General features: G+C 36.0%; 1 protein-coding gene and 1 pseudogene across 1 annotated transcript; one reads left to right on the forward strand and one right to left on the reverse strand.

The window, feature by feature from the left end:
- Nucleotides 1–24,255, reverse strand: part of LOC135208629 (uncharacterized) — a 794,601-nt pseudogene that overhangs the window by 87,489 nt on the left and 682,857 nt on the right.
- LOC135208628 (Kv channel-interacting protein 2-like) lies at nt 10,765–22,079 on the forward strand. The gene is made up of 3 exons (XM_064241011.1): nt 10,765–10,831; nt 16,105–16,317; nt 18,139–22,079. Exons 2-3 carry the CDS (start codon nt 16,216–16,218, stop codon nt 18,313–18,315), a joined length of 279 nt encoding a protein of 92 aa, XP_064097081.1. The 5' UTR covers nt 10,765–10,831; nt 16,105–16,215; the 3' UTR covers nt 18,316–22,079.

Genomic DNA, 24,255 nt, shown 5'->3' on the forward strand with positions numbered 1-24,255 from the left:
CCATTTTTTCCTCCCAATCCATTTTTAACCTGATCCTTTTACTCCCGATCCATTTTTACTCCCAATCCATTTTTAACTACGCTCCATTTTTACCTCAATCCATTTTAAGCCCGATCCATTTTCACCCTGGATCCAATTTTATCCCGATCCATTTTTAACCCATCCATATTTATCCCCTATCCATTACCACCCCTGATCCATTTTTACCCTGATTCAATTTTATCCCAATCCATTTTTACCCTTGATCCATTTTCACCCCGATCCATTTTTACTCTGATCCATCTTCACCCCTATTCATTTTTACCCTGATCTATTTTTAACCCTGATCCATTTTTAACCCCGATCCAATTTTTACCCCGATCAATTTTTACCCCAATCCATTTGTACCCCAATCTATTTTTATCCCCTATCCATTTTTACCCCCGATCCTTCTATTCCCCTAATCATTGTTACCTTTATCCATTTTTACCCCTGATCTATTTTTACCCATGATCTATTTTTACCCCTGATCTGTTTTTATCACTGAGCTATTTTTACTCTGATCCATTTTTATTCTTGATCCATTTATACTCTATCCATTTTTACCCTGATCCCTTTTTACTCTTGATCCATTTTTACCCCTGATCCATTTTACCCTAATCCATTTTTACTCCCGATCCATTTTTACCCCCGTTCCATTTTTACCACCGATCCATTTTTACCCTACCCCCGATCCATTTTTATACCCCCGATCCATTTATACCCCTGATCCATTTTTACTCCTGATCCATTTTTACCTAGATCCATTATTACCCCAATCCATTTCTACTCTGATCAAATTTTATCTCATATATTTTTACCCCACCCGCTAATTTTTGACACCCATTCATTTTACCCTCAATCCATTTTTACCCATGATCCATTTTTACCAATTATCTATTTTTACCAATGATCTATTTTTACCCCATCCATTTTTATCCCCGATCCAATTTTTCCCCAATCTATTTTTGCCCCCTATCCATTTTTACTCCCGATCCATTTTCACTCTTGATCAATTTTTACCCCCGATCCATTGTTACCCCGATCTATTTTTTCCCTGTTCCATTGTTACCCCCGATCCATTGTTACCCCTGATCCATTTTACCCCCAATCTATTTTTACCTCCTATCCATTTTTACACCCCAAATCCAATTTTTACCTCCTATCCATTTTTACCCCTAATCTATTTTTACCCCTGATCTATTTTTACTCCTGATCTATTTTTACCCCTGATCTATTTTTACCCAGATCCATTTATACTCCCAATCCATTTTTACCCTGATCTATTTTCCAATGCATTTTTACTCCCAATCTATTTTTACCTTCTGTCCATTTTTACCCCTGATCCATTTTTTACCCCCTATCCATTTTTACCCCCAATCTATTTGTACCCTGATCCATTTGTACCCTGATCCATTTTCCAATCCAGTTTTACTCCCAATCTATTTTTACTCCCAATTCATTTTTACCCTGATTTATTTTTAACCCAGATCAATTTTTACCGCCGATCCATTTTTACCCCAATCCATTTGTACCCCAATCTATGTTTATCCCCTATCCATTTTTACCCCCGATCCTTCTATTCCCCTAATCATTTTTACCCTTATCCATTTTTACCCCTGATCTATTTTTACCCCTGATCTATTTTTACCACTAATCTATTTTGACTGATCCATTTTTATCCCTAGTCCATTTATACTCTATCCATTTTTACCCTGATCCCTTTTAACCCTGCGTCCATTTTTACCCCTGATCCATTTTTACCCCTGTCAATTCTCTGATTCATTTTTACCCCAATCCATTTTACCCTAATCCATTTTTACTCACGATCCATTTTTACCACCGATCCATTTTTACCCCCGATCCATTTTTATACTGATCCATTTTTATTATTCGATCATGACCCTCGATCCATTTTGACCTCGATCCATTTTTACTCCGATCAAATTTTATCTCATATATTTTTACCCCCGATTCATTTTTACCCTCAATCGATTTTTACCCACAATCCATTTTCACCAATGATCTCTACCCTGAATTTTTTACTCCATCCATTATTATCCCCGATCCATTTTTACCCCAGTCCATTTTTTTCCCCCTACCCATTTTTACCCCTGATCCATTTTAAAACCCCCCGATCCAATTTTAATCCCCGGATCCATTTTTTTACCCCCGAATCCCATTTTTTTCCCTTTGATCCAATTTTTACCCTCGGATCCATTTTTACCCCTGATCTATTTTTAAACCAATTATAGACCGATTTTCCATTTTATTTCCCCTAAGCCCATTTATACTTCTATCCATTTTTACCCTTTTTTGACCCTTTTTAACCCCTGCGTCCATTTTTTACCCCTGTCAATTCTCTGATTCATTTTTACCCCAATCCATTTTACCCTTAATCCATTTTTACCCCTCACGATTCCATTACCACCGAATTTTTCCCCCAAATTACCCCCTTTTGATCCATTTTTACCCCTGGAAAAAATCCCATTTATTACCCCTGATCCATTTTTACCCTCGATCCTTTATTTTACCCCTGATCCAATACCCCTTTTGAATCCATTTATACCCCTGATTCCATTTTTACTCGATCCATTTTGACCTCGATCCATTTTGACCTCGATCCATTTTTACCCCCGATCCATTTTTAATCCCGATCCATTTTTACCTCCATCCATTTTTACCCCAACCCATTTTTACTCCGATCAAATTTACTCCTATAATATTTTTTAACCCTGATTCATTTTTACCCCCGATTTCATTTTTTACCCTTAATCCCTTTTTACCCACATTAACATTTTTTTACCCATGAATTCCATTTTTCACAAGATTCCTTTATTTTTACTCCATCCATTTTTTATCCCCGATCCATTTTTACCCCAGTCCATTTTTTGCCCCCGATCCATACCCCCGATTTCCCATTTTTACGAATCCAATTGTTACCCCAAATCAACCTTTTTCCCCTTTTTATATTTTTACCCACCCCCGATCCATTTTTACTCGATCCATTTTTACTGATCCATACCCCCGATCTATTTTTACCCCCGATCTATACCCTTTTTCCCCCTGATCTATTTTTACCCCTATCTCCTGATCTATTTTTACCCACTGATCTTTTAACCCCGATCTATTTTTACGATCCTTTTTATGGACCCCCGATCTATACCCATCCCCATTTTTTCCCCCTTTTTTTCCCCCGATCTGTTTTTTCCCCCCTTTTTGATCTGTTTTTCTCCTGATCTATACCCCCCGATCTACTCCTTTGATCTATTTTCTGATCCATTTTTTACCCCATATCCATTTTTACCTCCAATCTATTTTGACCAGTGATCTATTTTTACCCCTGATCTATATTTACCGGCCCCGATCCATTGTTTACCCCTACCCCCGCCCCAATCCATTTTTGTTTTTTAACCCACGAATTTCCTATTCCCAAGCCCATTCACCCCCAATCCCTTTTTACCCCCGATCCATTTTTACCCCTAATCTATTTTTACCTCCTATCCATTTTTAACCTAGATCCATTTATTACCTCCTATCCATATTTACCCCAATATTTTTACCCCTGATCTATTTTAACCCCCAATCTATTTTTACCCCCAATCTATTTTTACCCAGATCCATTTTCCCGATCTATTTTTACCCCTGTCCATTTTTACAGACCAAATCCGATCCATTTTTACACCAAATCTGTTTTTACCTTCTATTTTTACCCCTGATCCATTTTTAACCTAGATCCATTTTTTACCCCCTATCCATTTTTACCCCCTATTCATTTTTACCACCAATCTATTTTTACCCCCAATCTATTTTTACCCCTGATCTATTTTTACTCCCGATCTATTTTTACCCCTGATCCATTTTTACCCAGATCCATTTTTACCCTCGATCCATTTTTACCCCAAAACATTTGTACCCCCGTTCCTGGTATATTTAACCCCTGATCCATTTTTATCCCCAATCCATTTTACCCACAATCCATTTGTACCTTAATCCAATTTTACCCCCGATCCATTTTTAACCCCACCACGATCCCTTATCTTATTTTTTCACCACCCCTTATCATATTTTACCCCTGATCTATTTTTACCCTATTCCATTTTTACCCCCATCCATTTATACCCCCTATCCATTTTTACCCCGATCCCTTTTTACCCTCGATCCATTTTTACGCTCTATCTATTTTTACCTGAAACCATTTGCTGATTCATTTTTACAGCTGATCCATTTTCACCAGCAATCCATTTTTATTCCAATCCATTTTTACCCCCAAACCCCGATCATTTTTAACCCACGATCCCACGATCCATTTTTACCCCCGATCCAGTTTTACCCCCAATCCATTTTCACCCTCGATCCGTTTTTACCCTCGATCCGTTTTTACTCAGACTAATTTTTACCCCTGATTCATTTTTACCCCCAAACAATTATTACCCACGATACATTTTTACCCCGGATCCATTTGTATCCCAATCTATTTTTACCCCCTATTCATTTTTACCCATGATCTATATTTACCGCCGATCCATTTTTACCCCTTATCTATTTTACCCCTGATCTATTTTTACCCCATCCATTTTTACCTCCGATCCATTTATACCTCCGATCCACTTTTACCCTGATCCATTTTCCAATCTACTGTTACCGCGAACCATTTGTACCCCCATTCCATTGTTACCCCTGATCCATTTGAGGGCCTCAGAACCACAAGGTGGTAAACGCCACTTTAAAAAATGAGTAAATTGCCCTCAAAGTCTAGCATTCATTACTCTGCTTCTAAGAAAGATATTGATTTAAACTAAGTTTCACATGAAAGCCCTACCCTTTATAAATTTTTGGTGAAAACAAAAAATTTAAAAAAAAAAATTGTGGGTGCGCGTTGTGCGCTAGCATTCAAAATGTGCTCCTAACCCCCTCACATTTGTGTATATTGTATTCATAACCAGCACTTAAACCATAATTAAATGTGTAAAAGGATAATAAAGTGTTATTATATTCGTGTTATAACAGCAATAGATGTAATAATAATAATAATAATAATAATAATAATAATAATAATAATAATAATAATAATATAAAAATAATATCAATAATAATGTCAATACAGTAATATTGGTTAATAATAATTGAAATAATAATATAATAAAATGGAATAATTAAAATCTGCACTCCCATGATGGATGTTATAATCATGGATGTTATAATAATAATAATAATAATAATAATAATAATAATAATAATAATAATAATGATAATAATAATAATAGGAGTATTGATAATAATATTATTAATGATAATAGCAAATAATAATGATAATACGGTAATATTAGTAATTATAATGTTGACCATGATAACATTCCATCATCATAATGTTTAGCCAGTAAAATAATCATCACCAATATTATAATAATAATCAAACACAAAAAAAAATTATAGAAAAATAATACTACTACGCTCACTACTACTTCTCTAAGAAGAGCAAATATTTTAATCTGTACTCACCATGAAAATACTGTACATCCGCTAAAGAACTTTAAAATATAGGGAGGTGGGGAATGTAAACAGTAACGGAGATTGTAAACTGTGCAGGGTGATTGGCCGACACTTACGGGCGCCTTATGGGAAAAATGCTGATTGGCTTACAACTGACTACCCGCTTAGTGACGCGCACTCTCATTGGCTCACTCTTGAGCTACGCACGTGCTTCCTTGTGGTTCTAACTTAGCTCTTATGAGGCTGTAACCTCCGCGCGACACAAAGTTCATTCATGTAGACAAAATCGATAATTCCTACTGCTCAAGTAGGGATTTCGACTGTTTTGAAACTCCTGAATAGCATAGAAATGCAACAAATAGACAGAGGAAACGTTGCCAAATCTACTGGTACTCTAACTCAATATTGGTGGGGGTGGCATTTACAACTCAGTGGTTCTGAGGCCCTCATTTTTACCCCCGATCCGTTTGCACCCCAATCTATTTTTACCTCCTATCCATTTTTACCCCTGATCCATTTTTTACCCCAATCCATTATGACCCCCAGGTCTATTTATGCCCTGATCTATTTTTGCCCCTTATCTATTTTTACTCCCAATCTAATTTTACCCAGATCCATTTTCTGATCCATTTTTACCCAGATCCATTTTTACCCCGAGTCCATTCTTACCCCAAATCCATTTTTACTCCAATCCATTTTTACCCCCGATCCATTTTTACTCTGATCCATTCTTAACCCCGTTCCATTTTTACACCTAATCCGTTTTTACCCTGATCCATTTTGAACCACAATCCATTTTTACCCCCGTTCCATTTTACCCCCAACCCATTTTTACCCCAATCTGTTTTTACCCCAATCCGTTTTTACCCATTTTCCCCCTGATCCATTTTTACCCCGATCAGTATTTACCTTGATCCATATTCACCCCTGGTCCATTTTTACCCCCAGTCAATTTTTTAACCCGATCCATTTTTATTCCGATCCATTTTTATCCCGATACATTTTTACTCCCGATCCATTTTTATCCCAATCCATTTTTATTCTGATCCATCTTTACCACCGATACATTTTTACCCCCGATCCATTTTAACCCCAGATCCATTTTTACTAGATCCATTTTAACCCCAGATCCATTTTTACTAGATCCATTTTTACCCCTGATACATTTTTATCACGATCCATTTTTACCCTTATTCATTTTTACCCTTTTCATTTTTACCCTGATCCATTTTTACCCATTCCATTTTTACCCCGATCCATTTTTACCCCAAACCATTTTCACCCGTATCCATATTTGCCCCTGATTCATTTTTATCCTTGATCCATTTTTACCCCGATCCATTTTTACCCTGATCTATTTTTAACCCTGATCCATTTTTATCCCTGATCCATTTTCCCCCAAATCCATTTTCAACACAATCCATCTGTACCCTAATCTATTTTTACCCCCTATCCATTTTTACCCCCGATCCATTTTTACCCCTTATCTATCTTTAGCCCTATCTATTTTTACTCTGATCCATTTTTACCCTCGATCCATTTTTACCCCTTATCTATCTTTAGCCCTATCTATTTTTACTCTGATCCATACCCCTCGTCCATTTTTTACCCCTTATCTATCTTTAGCCCTATCTATTTTTACTCTGATCCATTTTTACCCTGGATCCATTTTTACCCCTAATCCATTTTTACCCTGAGCCATTTTTACTCTTGATCCATTTTTACTGCTGATCCATTTTAACCCTCGGTCCATTTTTACCCCAATCCATTTTTACCCCCGATCCAGTTTTACCCCGATCCAGTTTTACTGCGATCCATTTTTACTGCGATCCATTTTTACTGCGATCCATTTTTACCACGATCCATTTTTACTGTGATCCATTTTTACCCCGATCCATTTTTACCCTTGATACATTTTTACCCTCGATTCTTTTTTACCCCCAATCCATTTTCACCCCGATCCATATTTCTATTTTTACCCCCAATCTATTTTTATCCCCAATCTATTTTTATCCACGATCCATTTTTCTTCCCTATCTATTTTTACAATCTTTTTATTTTTATCCCCCGCCCATCCTTTTTATTTGTATTTTTCCCACCCTTTTTTTATCATCCCTTTTTCCCCCATCCGCCTTTTATCCCCATCCCATTTTCTTGTTTTTTTACCCCCCGATCCATTTTGACCCTTGATCCATTTTTACCCTTGATCCATTTTTACCCCTTGAAATCCATTTTTTACCCTTGATCCATTTTACCCCCTACGATCCATTTTTGACCCCCGATCCATTTTTATGCTAATCCATTTTTACTCCCCATCCATTTTTACCTTGATCCATTTTTACCCTCGATCCATTTTTACTCCCCATCCATGTTTACCTTGATCCATTTTTACCCTTGATCCATTTTTTACCCTTCCCAATCGATCCGATTTTTCCATTTTTTTACCCTGATTCCATTTTTTATTTTTACCCCAAATCCATTTTTACCTTGATCAATTTTTTCCCTCAATCCATTTTTACCCCCAATCCATTTGCAACCCCGATCCATTTGTACCCCAATCTATTTTTACCCCTTATTCATTTTTAGCTTCCAATCCCTTATTACCCCTGATTCATTTTTACCCCTATCCATTTATACCCTTGATCCATTTTTACTAGATCCATTTTTATCCCTGATCCAATTTTACCCCTGATCCATTTTCCCATCCATTTTTACCCTCAATCCTTTTGTACCCTAACCTATTTTTGCCCGTTATCCATTTTTACCCTGATTCATTTTTACTAGGTTATCCCAGTCCCATTTTTTGGGACCCCAATTTTTCCATCCGGTTTAATCCATTTCCGGATTTTTTAAACCCCGGATCGAGTATTTTTACCCCCAGTCTATTGTTACCCTGATCCATTTTTTACCCGGGGTGATTCCTAAAAAATGTTTAATGTACCCAGTTCCAATATTGTTACCACCCATTTCTACCATTTTTACCCCTGATCCATTTTCATTCCTTATTTATTTGTACGCCGTTCCATTTTTATCCCCAATCCATTTTACCTACAATCCATTTTTACCTCCGATCCCTATTTACCCCTGATCTATTTTATCCCTGATCCATTTTACCCAGATTCTTTTTTACCCCCGATCCTCTATTCACCTTTGATTCATTTTTACCCCGATCCATTCTACTCCCAATCCATTTTTTACCCCGATCCATTTTCTACTCCCCATCCATTTTTACCCCGATCCATTTCTACTCCCAATCCATTTTTACCCCCAATCCATTTTTACCCAGATCCATTTTTAACCCCAATCCATTTATACCCCGATCCAATTTTACCCCGATCCATTCATACCCCTGACACATTTTTGCCCTAGACGGCATTTGTCTTAGGCTAATGGCAAAACCCTTTCAGAGGTTTTGAAATTGCCTTGAAAAAGGCAAGCACCGGTGTGAGGAAAGCAAGATAAAGAGTATAGATAAAAGGTAAATAGCTGATAACAGCGTGCGATACCTGTATTTTCTTGATCATTCACTGACAGTCCTCAACAAGTGAACATAAGGGAATTTTTAAGTTAAAAACTTTTAATTATAACTGAAGAGAATCAAAGGCTAGTTTTGACCAACAATAACTGAAAATTGGTGGAAGTTCAGTCCACAGAATATATTATCAAACCCATAATTCTTACCCTGCTTTTTGAGAAGACCTGACTATTAATTGATGTATGGGAACAGATCATAATTTTATTGAGCCAGAAACAGTCAAATATAAACAAATTGTAAGTACCATCAGAACCGATGGGAGGACATCTAGTTTTGAGGGCTAAACCTGATATTTTTAACTAAAAAAGAGAATTGATTCGGGAAAATAAAGTAAGCATTCAGATTTTGCAGTGGAATTTAGACCCTAAGCCTTAGTTTGTCCTTAGTCCATGCAACCTGAAATTCAGCGGAATGAAAGCATAACAGAGCCTGAGGAGTTAGTGCACTCATAATAATAGCAACAAGGCCCTGGGGAAAGAAAGTGGTGGAATAATTACTATTAGTCACTTTGCCACCACCACCTGAGTTTTGTTGATTTAAATGTTGAGTTCCTAAGAATGGAAACTTCAGTTCAAAAATATGGAAGGTCCAACTGACCGCAGTAAAGTTGTGTGTGCTGTAAATACCACAAAGAGACAAAGAATGGATGACGGAAGTGCGATGATAAGTGATAGGGCAGTTGAGTAGCTCTCAAGAACTAAAGTATATTAGTGAGCTGCGATATTCCTTTATGTATTTGTTTTAAAAGTGTTTAGGATTAGGACATGAAAAATTGAGGGTACCAAGATTTTATCCTGGAAGAAAAGACCTGTGTTTTGTACATCAAAATATCCAATGCGGGTTTTTTAATTACATCAAATATTCTTACGCTTTATGTTTAGATTGCATACAATAACTCATTCTCTTTAATAGTATTTTGTATTTGTAATTTAGAATGTATACCTTGTTAAAATTGCGGGATCAATGACTTAGTCAGCAGGCAAGAGTCCAGACATTCTCGCACCTGAATGTTCAGCCACTGCATAGCTATTGATTTGCTGAATAATTCAAATGGCGTCTCGACAGAAACTCCTCTGTCACACTACAACGGAGGCGTATTGCAATTTTTAAAATTAATCTCATCGTCCATATATAGAGAAAGTACGCAAGATATCTCTAAGTTACATTTATATTTAGTTCTGTTTTTTGTGTCATGTCTTATGGTACAATTTGTATTGTATTTCTCTTGAATGGATTATATTACTAAGGCATTCAAGGTGGGGTAAATTGCAACAACAATATTTATTACAGTTTTGCATTAACATTTTTTTATGTACCTTAAGTGTCTTTGCCATACATTATCGACAATGTGCCCTGGATTTATGTGCCAAATTAATATTTTTATTCATTCAACAAATATATAGTGTATAATCGAATCGGCATATCTTGACAAATTATAACTAAAAATATATCGTGGATTTTGGTAATTGAGCAACACAAGTTATATATATATATATATATATATATATATATATATATATATATATATATATATATATATATATACACATTGTGATTTGGTAATTTATGTAACAAATTATGAGTACATTCTCTTGTCTGTATTATATATTAACACGCATAACAATGTGTTCATTGCATATGGAATCATTTATATCTTCATTAAGAAAACTGTGTAAGTAATTCGTTTAGCAATAGATCCTCTTCGTCTTTCCAGACGCAACCCACTACGCCCACTACGTCTTCAACACGTTCAAGCAGAACAACCACGGCCAGATTAGCTTCGAGGTCAGTATGCTTTATCACCAGACATTAAAAATCTTAACTTATCATTTTTTCTTTCTTTTTAACGTTTTTTTTCCACTTTTTTTTCTCCTTCCATAGCATTAACGCTGTTGTTGGTGTTGTAGTCTTTATTTGTCTTCCCCTGGGCCATATTTCGTCTTTGCTTTCCAGTTTGCATGTTAGCTCTTCAAAGCAATGATATTATAACATTGGAAAGGATTTCTTCAACTCGAAAAGTCAATGTCTCTGATAGATGGGAATGGTAATTCTGGTTTGTACTGTTGTTGTTCTTTTACTTTTTATTTTCAGGATACTGCACTATCTCTGTTTTAAACTGTTTCTTCAGACTATATTAATTTTCAAATTCATCTTCATTATTTTTGTGAATTGAAATCAGTATTTAAGAAAATTATTTATTTTTCTAAAATCACTTATAAAGAATTCAGTCCACCTTATTTACTTGAGGAAAAGCTGGTTTAGAAATTGTTGTGAGAAATGAGGAGATAAAGGTTTTTGGGAGAAGTACTTTCAAGGTCTGATAGAAGAGCAGTTAATGGCAGGGTGGTTGTTGCTGCTTTTGAGTTACAGCATTACTTTTTGTCTACTAATCTCTGGTGTGGCTCTGGGTGGGACTTCCTTTGTTATGTGCTCATGGCGCTGTCTTTTTTAGGGCTGTTGTGGGATGAGCCACTAAATAGTAACTTTTTCTGAGGTTATTTGTAACATTCCTTTTCGCGTAGTACTCATCATAAACGACTTATATGATTAATATTGGTACGGTGCTTCAAGTCATTCTTGAATCTGCATCTTTGATATTTGATTAGGTTTTGTATCTTTGATATTTGACTAGGTTTTGTTTATTCGTGCGTTTCATTTGGGTACATTTTACTGTGCAGGTAAGGAACTTCCATTTCTGATTTATTCATCAGAATAGTCCTCAGGTGTATATCAGAATGTGGCTTTATTAGTTTTTCGGTATAGTTCATCTCAGTAGTTTTACTGTCACAGTAGGTGTTAATTTTCGTTTCCAATTTTCTTTATAACAAATATTTTAACGTACGTTTTGTTTTTCACAGCATTTTCATCTATAACTGCCCCTTTACTTGTGATACTCCGTTGTTTTATTGCGTACTAAAACTCCGTGTGGGTATCTAGAGCACTTTCCAACCCATACATATTTCCTAAATTAGTCTTCCAGCCCAAAGAAAATAAGTCAGACCTTCCCTCCTGTTCCCCAGACCCCTCTTCTGCCGTCATATAAAAGATTAAACGATAATGTAATGAATACTTGAATACCTATGCACTCCGTGCTTTGGCCGAGTCTTTAAAATTTCAGGAGTTACTTCGGGACATGTCCAGGATGAAGCTTAAAAGCCTCCATTTATAACCGGCAGAAGAAATTCCTATATAAATCGCGGCGAGGGGAGGAGGGTGGGGGAGAGAGAATGCGTGCTTATCCAGACTCCTGTAAAATATCTATTTGACTTCCTAGATGTGCTAACATTTCTGGCGTGTTTGTGAACATCTGAAGTCCTAGAAAAATCATACGGGGAGAGAGAGACGGTTGAGGAGAGGTGAGCGAATTACGAGGTTCTATTGTAACAGGGATACCTAAGAGTTTGTGCGCTGCCAGAGTCGTAGAGAACCATACTCAGAGAGAGAGAGAGAGAGAGAGGGTGCAACGGTGGAAGGGTGCTGTAGATTCAGTGGCTAATGTTCAGCTAGAAAGGAAAGACCTTTCTTATTTGCGGTCTTCGAGACCATTCTCAGCTCGGCGGGGTTGAAAATTCAAGAGAGCCTTTCCTGACTAAAGTTTGTCCGGTTTCTGTCTTAGCTTGTCTTCCTGCAGTTCTTACGTTCACATAAGGTACTATAGCTTCGTAGATGGGTACCTGGCTAGAGCCTCTCCCTATTTTTTTTTTTTTTTTTTTTATTTGGCAGCCTTATGTTGTCTGTGATTGTTCGCCCAACCATTCTCAGATCAGCATCAGCGTGTATTCATTAACATTAGCAACAGTCAAGAGTTTTTGTTGAGTGCATTGTTTAGCTCCTGATTCTTCATTGGTGTATATATTAGTGCAGATCAGATTTTGGTGCACCTTTGTTGTTGTTGAATGCACATTTCATTCTCTCATATCCACTTGAAAAGTATTTTCAGAAAAGTCATTTAACTTTGGAAATAAACTTTTTTTTTTTAAAAGTTGTTCAGTTGACACAGACCACTTCCATGGTGTAGTAATACATATAATTTATTCAAAATTTCACTGTTCAAAAAATCTTTTTGTGTTGAAATAATTTCATCCCTTCGTGAATTTATTCATTTTTTAGATATCTCATTCATCAGAGAAGGGGGTTTAGCAGCGAGTAACTCCAAGCCTCAAATGAATGGTCTATTTAATGTATATTTCAATACACCGACTTATTTTGGCAGTGCATAAATTTAACATTTGTGGCTGCGGCCTTAATGGCATGGTATTATGTCTATTTTTGCTTCATTTGAATATTATTTTTCGTTACTCTGGATTCCATCTACCTGCTTCATAATTCAACTTCATCACCCATCTCATCACTATTGGAGAATAAATGATAATAAACACAAGAGTATGACACGTGGTAAAGTCTGGTATTGTAAATTTTTGGAATCCAAAATGATCGACAATGATAGAAATGTAAACTGCAGCTTATTAATCAAATGACGAATCCAGATCGGAACAGTATTTTTTCCTGCTGGAACAGAAAAACAATCGCTCCAAAGTCTCTCTCTCTCTCTCTCTCTCTCTCTCTCTCTCTCTCTCTCTCTCTCTCTCTCTCTCTCATTTCTTCCTGGTCGATCAAGGAAAAGGTCAACCGAACCTCCCCCGACCAACCCCTTCACTCTGTCCACGCCTCTTGCTTACATGGTTGCAGCATGTCGTTTGAGCAATACAGGCTCTCGATTTCATCAGTTAAGACTGGATGCTGATTTATTATAGTTTTTTTTTTTTCTTTTTACTAAATCTTTGCATTTCAGAGAATTCTCTTTTCAGTATATTTTATATTGGTGTATATCTTTACATGACATTTAACTTTGCCAATTAACTTTGTTTGGTTAGGTAACATTGATACATGGTAAATTTCATTAGAATAAGAATGTAGACAAGGTCATATAATACGTCTTTAGGATTAGGTTAAGGAATTGAACGGTATATTCGTGCTTTCTCTATGAAGCAACTTTAAATCCTGAGCCAGATTAGTTGAGCTAATGTTGCTAAATTTTTTTATATAAATAAATATCAAAATTTATGTTTTTATCAACTATCAGGCGAATAAATGGTCGTTTTTGTGTTTGTCTACTCTCCTTTGCATTGCTCTCTCTCTCTCTCTCTCTCTCTCTCTCTCTCTCTCTCTCTCTCTCTCTCTCTCAGTCATTTTTAACTAGGTTTTCGATTGACTGCTGTTAATACTTCAGTATAATTAATATGTAAAATTATCTTTTACCCACAAAACTAAAAGAGTATACTCTGCAATGGAGCCTGGTTGTTTGACAACGAATACCGAGGGCGTATTGGTCCAGCCATGTTAATCATTTCCGGTGGTAATTGTCTTTTAATCTGCCGATATAAAACTGATTGTTAGATAGTACCCCACTCTCAATTTTTAGAAGGGGAGGGGAGCGGAGGGGGGAAGGAGGTCATCATTTTGTAGGTTCATTTGACCTAACATTTGCCGACTTTTCAAATCTTTTCGATCTCGTCGAACGATGCGTTTTCGTGAACAATGAATCGATGTGGCAGTTTGTGTACTGATATGGACACCAGGTCGCCGATTTCGGACTTCATTAGGCTTGTTATTTTATTGGTGCTTGTTACTTGATACATATTTGACACATGTGGCACAATATATAAAATCAGAAGCTGCGTGTTTACTGAGACGGGAACGAGTATTGATTTAGAACACCTGGTACCTTTTTATTTATTTATTTTTTCCGCAATATTTCGTCCATAACGAGGTCCGTTTCCCGATATAGCAATAATGCACACACACACACACAAACACACACACATATATATATATATATATATATATATATATATATAATATATATATATATATATAATATATATGTGTGTGTGTGTGTGATGTGTGTGTGTGTGTGATAGAGACTAGAAATAATGACCACGATCAAAACTGCCACGTTTTAATTTAATTTCCGTATTATAGGTATTGTTATTTATTACCTTAATGGTTTCACAGAATACGTGACTAACTGTTTTGCTTTTAGAGCTACTATATCAACAATTTAGAATATCCTCTTGTAAACAAGAATATGTTAACAACCTCCAAATAAGTAGTGTGGTGAATTTATAGAGTTACAACATATACGTACACAGATATATATATATAATATATGATATATATATATATATATATATATAATATAATATGTGTGTGTGTGTGCAAATTTATGATAAGAAGCTTTTATGCGTGTATGTGTGTGTATATTGTGTGCGTAGGAAGATTGGTGTAATGACCTGTGATCTCTTAAGACTTGAAATATCAATTATAAATTCATGAGGAATACGAATATTTTCTCACCCTCACTGGTATTGCAATTACCCAAGACTCCGGAAAACACTTCTGGTATTTGTTAATTACTGAAAAGAACTCGGTGATTAATAGGAGTTTTTCAGAAACTTAAAAAGAGCCTTCACGTAGGGTCACGTTCAAATTGTCACTGGTCCAAGAATTGCGATTTGGCATTTTGAAATATTTCTAATTACGATGACTAATGGCTGCCAGCATGAGAAATTATTTAATATGATAAAGTTTTATATGGAATTTCATCACAAGAGGACGAGTGAACTTAGATTGTAACATTGTTGTTAAGCTCTCATGGACCATGAAGAAATTCAAAATCAAACAGATTGCAGTGCGTTACTGCAGGTTCTAGAGATACAGCCGAAAAATGGGAAAGAATGTATAAGAGAATGTATAACATAACATCCAGAAGGTGTTGAGCATTGCAGTTAATTACTGCTAATCCACTTCATTTTGTTCAAGGCATCAGATATATATGTAAAAAGATCCGCCAATTTCATAGAGAATTTCCTCAGAATCTCCCAAACCTGAATTTCTGGTAAAATTGCCATGGTTAAACATTTTCATTATGGAAATAATCACATAAATATTTATCATGGGCCTGAGGAGTTTCCTTTAAAGGGGTTGGCTGACCTTGTGTCAAAGAAAGACTTCCTTCTGTCTCGTATCCTCAACTTTATCCCTCTCTGATCTTTCAGGACTTCCTAGGGGCGTTGTCGACGGTCTCGAGAGGCACCACGCAGGAGAAGCTGCAGTGGATCTTCGGTCTATACGACGTGAATAATGACGGCCTCATCACGAAGAAGGAGATGGTGGACGTGGTGACGGCCATTTACGAAATGCTGGGCAGGGCCACCGAGCCCCAAGTGGACGAGAGGTCTGCCAAGGACCACGTTGAGAAAATCTTTCACGTGAGACATTCCTACTGGCGTTTTTTAAGGAAGGTTCATGGGTTTTCTTGAATTCCAAGGCAACATATTCCTCTTAATTGCTTGATTGGTAAAGAATATTCAGATTTTATTACCGAGAGGTGTTAATGTTGATCTTTTTTATATATAAGTTTGTATGAAAAATATCAGTTCGATTTAGTACTATTTCAAGGTTTCAACCTTCTGCAAAATTTACAAATGGTGTATTTTTATGAAAACTGGATTTTGAACATTTTGTGGAGAAAAAACTTCAAGCAATTACCATTTTTGTTAAAATAATGAAAATATATTCTTATCATTATGTTTACTTCATACAAAAGTGATCGGAAATCCCTTTTCGTATCACAAACATCTTCTTTCGCTCAACTTCTCCCCTCTAATATTAACTTCCACATTTCAAGGCACATTTTTCAGTTACGAGATGTTCACCAATTCGTCTGTTTGCGCTGCGTAAACAGTTGCTGAAGTAAGCAAACAGGCAGGGAGGGGGCTTGCATTGAATTTTTGGGTATTCTCTGGTTAGTCAAGATTTTTAAGACTGCGAGAAAAATCTCCCTCAGACTGATGCTCGACGGAGATCCGTTAGTAAAGGGAATGATTTCGGGAATTCAGAATTTTATGAAAGTAATGTAATTGACCTTAATGAAAATACCCTGACTCTTAATGAATTTAGAGTAAAAGTGAACTTGTAAGGGAGGCAAGCAGTTCGGTGCGTTGCCTCGAAATTGTGTGGAAAGAGAAGAGAGAGAGTTAGAGAAGTACTCGGTCATCATGTACAGAAACTGATTCTCGACGAGGTAATCCCCATCTCCAAAATTGGTATGTTGATCACCCACCAATCATCAAACATACTCTCTTGCCTCAGTAGTTTTTATTTTATTTGAGGTTAAAGTTAGCCATAATCGTGCGTCTGACACCACTATAGTTGCCAACAACACAGGCCGCTACCGGGCCGAAGATTATACTTCAGCAAACGAAGTTTCATGGCGCACTCTAATTGCCAATTCCAATTATTTTTTTCTAACTGTGCAGTGATGTTTTTGAAACAAGAGAATTCTCGGCTAGGGTTAAAAGTAACCATATTTGCCGGTTATTTTGAAACTGGTGGAGTCATTGTTTGGAAATGTACGCTTACTTAGTAAGGAATTATACCATGTTCATTTGTCTGGATCATTCCATTATACCATTTTTATGAAATTTGCTGCAATATGATAATCAGATATGAACCTCTGCGCTTAATATTTTGTGACTGATTAAATGAATTATGTGCATGGTCTGACCAAGCTGAAGTTTATGAAGTTTTTCTTTTGATGCGTATTTTTTTCATCCGTACAATTTCTCCGAAGTTAGGTTTTTAAAGCTCGGAGAATCTAGTACAAATTTACAGACGTTTATGTTTTAAGGATTTTTCTTCTCTGTCATTTACCTTTATTTTGAGCTTGCAGGTTTTATCCTCAGTTCTCCTACGTCTCAAAATTTGTTTTATCAGGATATCGGCTCTTAGAACCAAAGCCAGTTTTTGTTTTTCTTTTACTTCTTCAGTGCCTTTGTTGAGTTTTCGCAACACTGAGCGCATCTGAATTTCAGCTTCTAAAAGTAGAGAATATCCCAATTTAGCAAACCCCCTCCCCCCAAAAAAAAAACCCTGCGTTCAATTTCCTCATTTTACTTCAGTTTTCTTAAAGCTAAGCTTGGCTTTCAATCCTCCTCTACTTTTTTTTTTTAATTTTTTTTTTTTTTTTTTTTTTTTTCCCCAACCACTACGTACTGTACTCGCCCCTCAAAGCCACCCTGTGCTTTCAGCTGATTGACACCAACCAAGATGGCGCCATCACCATCGAGGAGCTGGCCCAGTGGGTCTCGCGGGACGACACCATCGTCCAGAGCCTGAGCATGATGGACACAGTCCTTTACACCCGCCGGGAACACGGCGCCACCTCCAACCCTCCAACGACGCGGCCGTCGCTGAGCCAACCATGAGGGACGGCCGGCCCGGTGCCACGGCCCCGGGCCCCTCCCTCCCCCCCACCCCCTCGTCCACCCAACCCCACGCCCATTCACGCTCGCCGCATGGAATCCCAGATTGATTGATTGGTCAAGGTCCTGTCACCGACGTTCATCCTTCTCCTCTCCAGTCACGCGTTTCTGGAGGCCAAGATGTTGAAACATTTGGAGAGAAGGGAGCTGACCAGTGAATAATTGATTGATAAATGACAAATAATAATTATAATAATTATATAAATAAGTCCAGAAGGGTTAGGTTATTGACGTTTAGATATCTTCCCGATGAGGCGTAATGGGTGTAGATTTAAGAGATAATCCAAAGACATACGTACACTTGTGCTATTACTCATAATTATCCATGCTGTGTTGCAATACTGTAAGTCACTCGTAAGTGCTGACTTGCTCTTTGAGAAATTCAAAATATCGGGATTTCCAAGAAACCGACTGAAAATAGTATGAAAATTAGAAAGGAGTTCGTCCCTAATTTTTTCTGCTTGAAAATTCTATTTTTGTGATTATCATTTTCAAAGTCACCCATAATCTTCTGTGACAATTTTTAAAAAGAAACTTAGAAGGCAGAATGGGACTATGTGATCATAACATTTTATTTGCTGAATGCCCAATTCAGTTGAGGGTTCAAGTAGAGGCATTATCTACTCATTCTGTGCAAGGACTCAGTGTGGCAAGTATAACATAAATTCTTGCAATTTTTTGCTTTTTGCATAAAATTAATTTTTCTAGAATCTTGAAATTGCATTTTTTTCTACCTTGAAAATGCCAGTTTGGTAGGGGATTTTTTAGCATTACTATTTGAAATTTTTTCCTGGGTGAATAACGACCACAGTTTTGGCAGTGGTAGAGTTTTCTTTATTTCCTAAAGTCCGAGTTTCTTGAAGGGAGTTTTAATCAGATTTTATGCCTAATTGTTGTTATTTAAAACGGGCCTGTTCTCCTATTCATTCACTGTGGTGCTTTAAATTACCCTTACAGCGTTATTTAGCATTGAGGTAGGTTTGGCATGGCCTAAATTACTATGGAAGTACTGACGGATGTCTATTCAAAACAAAACTTTTTCTCATTGCTACGAACGTCATTCATAAATCCATTTCATGTTTCAGCTAGAGTTTTCAAAGACGAAATGTATGTTAATGCTTTTGATTTCCGCTGATCTAAAACTTTCCAGGTTCGCATAAAATCAGGTGTTTCTTTGGCTATGTTTTGTTTGCTCTTTTTAATGGGAGATTGTAGTGTACATCTCTTCATTTGTATACGCTTTTTTTAAGCCAAAGTTGGAAATAACTTTCTGGTGGCTTTTCTTCGGGCAGCAAGACACTGTCATGCATTTAATATTTACAACATGTTGTACAATAAGAACTGCTGAACTAACGCAAAAAAAAATTATATTGACAAGACTTATGTATGTAAGGAAAGCTATCCTGCAGTAGATACTTTTACCAAGGTATGTAATAATTTTTTTGTAACGATTCCTGCTATTAAGAAAACCCACAAACTAACCTTGCAGATTTTCTAAACGATGGTACGTTCCAGTTTCTAAAACATTTTGGGTCCTACAGTAAGTTTTTGAAGCATGTAGTAGGAAGTGGACTCAGCCTGTAAATTAGCTGCTTTTATTACAATTAATCTAGTCTGCTGTAATATGCAGTCAGTGTAATTATTCCTTTTTATAATCGCTCCTGTCGCTTGTCCTTAAAATGCTGTATGGATACAGAAGTTATATTGCAATTAGGAGTAGGGTTGCCATAGTACGTACTATTGTAAGAATTTGTCAGTTTGGCATTGTAGAAGCATATAGGAAATTATAGATCTTTTCTATATTGTGCATGTAATGATCGGACACAAAAAATTCAACATGATTATCTGCACATAAGAGTGTATGTTAATATATACAAGAATTTACCCATAATGTTGATACACATAATTATACATATGTAGGTACACACATACGTGCATAATTATATGCAAGTATAAAATTATATACTATACACATAAAAACACACGTTTGCATACTATAACATGCTTGTACATTAATGCAATATGAATGTTTATGTGAACATGTATATACATCGAACTTGTCCAGAGACATGTATATACATTTACATATAAAAATACGTACACAACTATTTCTACAAGATATATACATACTGTAAACATATGTATGTATGTATGAGAACTTGTCCTTACTGTTCAAGAGTTGATGTGGTCCAGATATGAAGAGGTTTAATGTTTTAAAGACGTTCAGTTCTTTAAAAGTATATTCCACCTCATGTGTACATAAACGAAAATAAATCTTGATGTCGTAGAGAAAGGTGATGCTATAATGGACGGTTTGATTTCCATTTGGTGTTAGCTATTAAGGACAGTTTGAAAGTTGTCAGTATATAGAGCATTCGGTTCTTATTGAGAGTGAAGCTAACTTTTCTAATGGTATAAGACTTTTAAGACTTTTTTCATAAAGGAACTTTATAGTACAAACACCGAGCAGCCGCTTGGTCTATATTCAATCATGTCACTTAAAAAAATGTGGGAATTTAAACAGGATCATTAATGTTAATGTTTATGGGTGCCATTAAACCATTTGCTTTCGACAGATAGTTGCAGGTTCCATTCTATTCAAAATAATAATAATAAAGAAGATAATCCAGATTTATAAAAAAGAAATCTCCCCAGGATTGGATTAATTTCCCTTTTTTTTTAGTCCATTTAAAAGAATCAGGTACACCATAATATATACTGATGAATTATTACCGAAATAAATTAAATCTGCTCTGCTCGGTGCTTAGTTAAAAAGTTAGAGAATAGTATATAAGGCAGCTTCTTGTAATCCTATGGTATATTGACAATTTTCTAAGAAATTCATAACAGCCCTGCAGTTGTAAGGTCTGATAGGCTTTGCATTTTCACGGTGGGGCGCATGTATGTATCATATAAGTGTGCAAATGTTATCAGTGTATGTTTACATTCACACATGTATATACTCTACATATGTAAGTGTATACATATATAGATACGTATAAACACTATTATTATTCCACTGAAACAGACCTTGAATTAGCAAAAAGCGTAAGGTAATTTTTTCCCTGGAAAACTCCTCTTATCAAGAGATTATTTTTGTTATGTATTGTACTACATGAAATACCGTGCAGCCTCTTGTTTCTGATACCCTTGGCTATTTAGATTGCTTTCGGAGCACCTTTAGGTTTAGTCACTCTTATTATGGCTAAATTTGGCCTCTGAGTTAAAAGTTTTATTTACAATCAATGTTACTCAAAGAAGATTTTGTACAACCTAGTGTCTCTTGATACTCGCTGCATAAGCAGAGACTATTTTGATTTTTTCAAGTTAACGGTAGCTTTGACTTTTCTCTTGAAATTGAAATAATTGATTTTCTCAAAAATAGATTTTTTTAAATAAGAAAAATGCCAACTTGGTAGGCAATAATTTTTACGTGATTTATGTTGTCTGCAGGCGTGTTAAGCGACCGTTATGGTAGAATTTTCCTCATTTTCGTATTTTTGAGTTTTTGTTATTGCTGTCAATAGCTATTCACTATGGTGCTTTAATTATCCATACAGTGTCATCTGATAGTGAAGTAGCAGAGATAATTTCAGTTGCCTGACTTAAATCACAAGGGAGCTGCTAATTCAAAATTAGATTTATTTGGATCTCGTTGCCACTCACCACATTAACAAAATCCACTTCAGATGTTTCATTTATAGATATCAGACCGAAATGTCTGTGGATATAGGCTTTTCGACGCCCCCCCCCCCCAATTCCCCCTCCAAATCTCCTCTGGAAGAGTTTTATTTAAAAGCTTAAAATTCTTATTTTCCCGAGTTCCCACAATTATCTTGTCGATAACTTTTTGTGAGGCTACTGAGATTTCTTTCATACAAAAGGCCAGCAGACGAATAACATAGATTTTTGGGGAAAAGATAAAGAATACTGTATTCAAGAGTTTTTTTTACGTTATTGTTCTCCTTAGTGTTTGCATCAACATATCAACCTAGATAATCTGACCGGGTGTCTAATACTGACGCGTCTCAATGAGATGCATTATCGATTGTTTGTTGGTGTTTTAAGAGAGTTCTAATGTACATAGACTTTTGAGTGTTTTACAATTGATATACTATATACAGTATAATATGAAATATATATAAATATATATTAACTTTTAGGTCCAGCCTACACAAAAGGGTAAGCGAGCCGTACTTGCAAAATGCATTTAATTTAGTGATGTGAAAGCCATGTTTAATGAATATTAAGGTCCGAGGTATGATTTTAGACCCAGCATTTTCGTTACTAAATGTCATTTCTGGGATGTTTTAATTTTGAAATTGGGAAATGTGCCATTTGAGGCTCTTGATTGAAGCTTTTTCAGACATTGTTGATAGGCCTAACGTCTTTCCCTGTTTTTTGCAAGTGCGATAAGTCTTTTACTCTCCTTTTTGAATGGGCTCATATATGATCTACTCTTCATAGGATAACAATATGCAACTTAAAACTCGCCTGTGATTTCCCATGTGGCTCCTTTTGAACGTTTCTCTTCAGCTCAAAGGTTTTTAAATTCTTTGTTTGTAGAAGCCAGTTGTCTGTGCGTTTGTTTTGACAATCATCTGTTATCTTTAGAAAGCTAAGGAATTAAACTTTGCGGTGACAAATGTGAAACCCAGTAACACATTAAACGTTAATATGGAAAGACAATTCTAAAGATGAGTACTCTTGGATTCACTTATAGAATCTTGAAGCTAAAATATTAAAGTACTGTTCATTATGTCAGGATATTAGTTTCTGTGGAAACCTAGTTGGGGTTTTTGCTTACTGAAATTTCTTGAGTGAAACCTTATTAGGGATTTCTTTTACTGAAATCATATCAAGAAATATTTTAAGTGAACTCTTGTGTGTTTTCTGTACTACTGAAATTTTGTTTATATTTTTTTAAAGTGAAATCTTACTAAGCCTTTTTTTCAGTGAAATGTTGTTAGGTTTTTCTATAGTGAATTTTATGTATCCCTCGGCAAAATCTTACTTGTTTCACCTCCTCACGAGATTCACTTTGTGGAATACAAAAGCATTTCTGTTAAGGAAATGTCCACGTGATTGATTAGTACTGTATAAGATTGATTGCATCCAGGACTTAGGTATTTTAAAATTGGTTCATGGCCGATATTCCTCGCGTTCCAAGTAACCTTAATTATGCATTCTTTTAAGGATAAAATTCCATGTTTTTGGCAGTGAAAATTAAATAAACTTTCATGTGTACCTCAGTGACATAAGTATAGGGTTCACTTACCACTTCCATCCTCTCAAAAAGGTGTGATTCTTTTACTTTACTGTTGAGATGATTTGGTCTTTATAATTTAGAGTATCTTTATTCAATAAAATGGTCTATGACCTTTTCCTGACTTAAGGCTCTTTGATTCTGGAGTGCCGTACTGTAGAAAGGTCAGGACAGTTCAGAGCAATTAGTTGCCTGAGATACAGAAAAGCACTTTGTACTAGTTGCAGTTCTCGTGAGTTTTAACCCTTTTCTGTACGTTTTAGTTTCCTCAATTAATACTAATTTTACCATTTTTCCTGACTTATGACCGTATCTCATTTGATTTGCTTAAAGGATTTAAATTTTCACTATAATATAATCATATCTGTTTGCTTTAGGGGTTTAATTAATCATTGAGATATGTAGTTAGCGTACCAACATACAAATTGGTAGAGGAAGTGGATGCACTTGCAAAAGCAACAACACAGAACCTGAGCTTTGGCTTTCAGACTTGTCGGTGTAACAGGGATTATAAACCAGTAAATACTTGTCAGATGAACAGGGATTATGTACTATGTCGCATATATCTCCTTGCCCTATTGTGAATCGAAGTAAATCTTTCCATAAACATAGTGAGT

The sequence above is a fragment of the Macrobrachium nipponense genome, chromosome 35 (genome assembly GCF_015104395.2).
Source record: "Macrobrachium nipponense isolate FS-2020 chromosome 35, ASM1510439v2, whole genome shotgun sequence".
NCBI classification, from domain to species: Eukaryota; Metazoa; Arthropoda; class Malacostraca; order Decapoda; family Palaemonidae; genus Macrobrachium; species Macrobrachium nipponense.

What these genes read in the sequence shown, in the direction of transcription:
- LOC135208628 (XM_064241011.1), top strand. Translation starts at nt 16,216, where the DNA reads ATGGTGGACGTGGTGACGGCCATTTACGAAATGCTGGGCAGGGCCACC. An exon ending in ACGTTGAGAAAATCTTTCAC is followed by an intron (nt 16,318 to 18,138) that starts GTGAGACATTCC and finishes CTGTGCTTTCAG; the next exon opens with CTGATTGACACCAACCAAGA.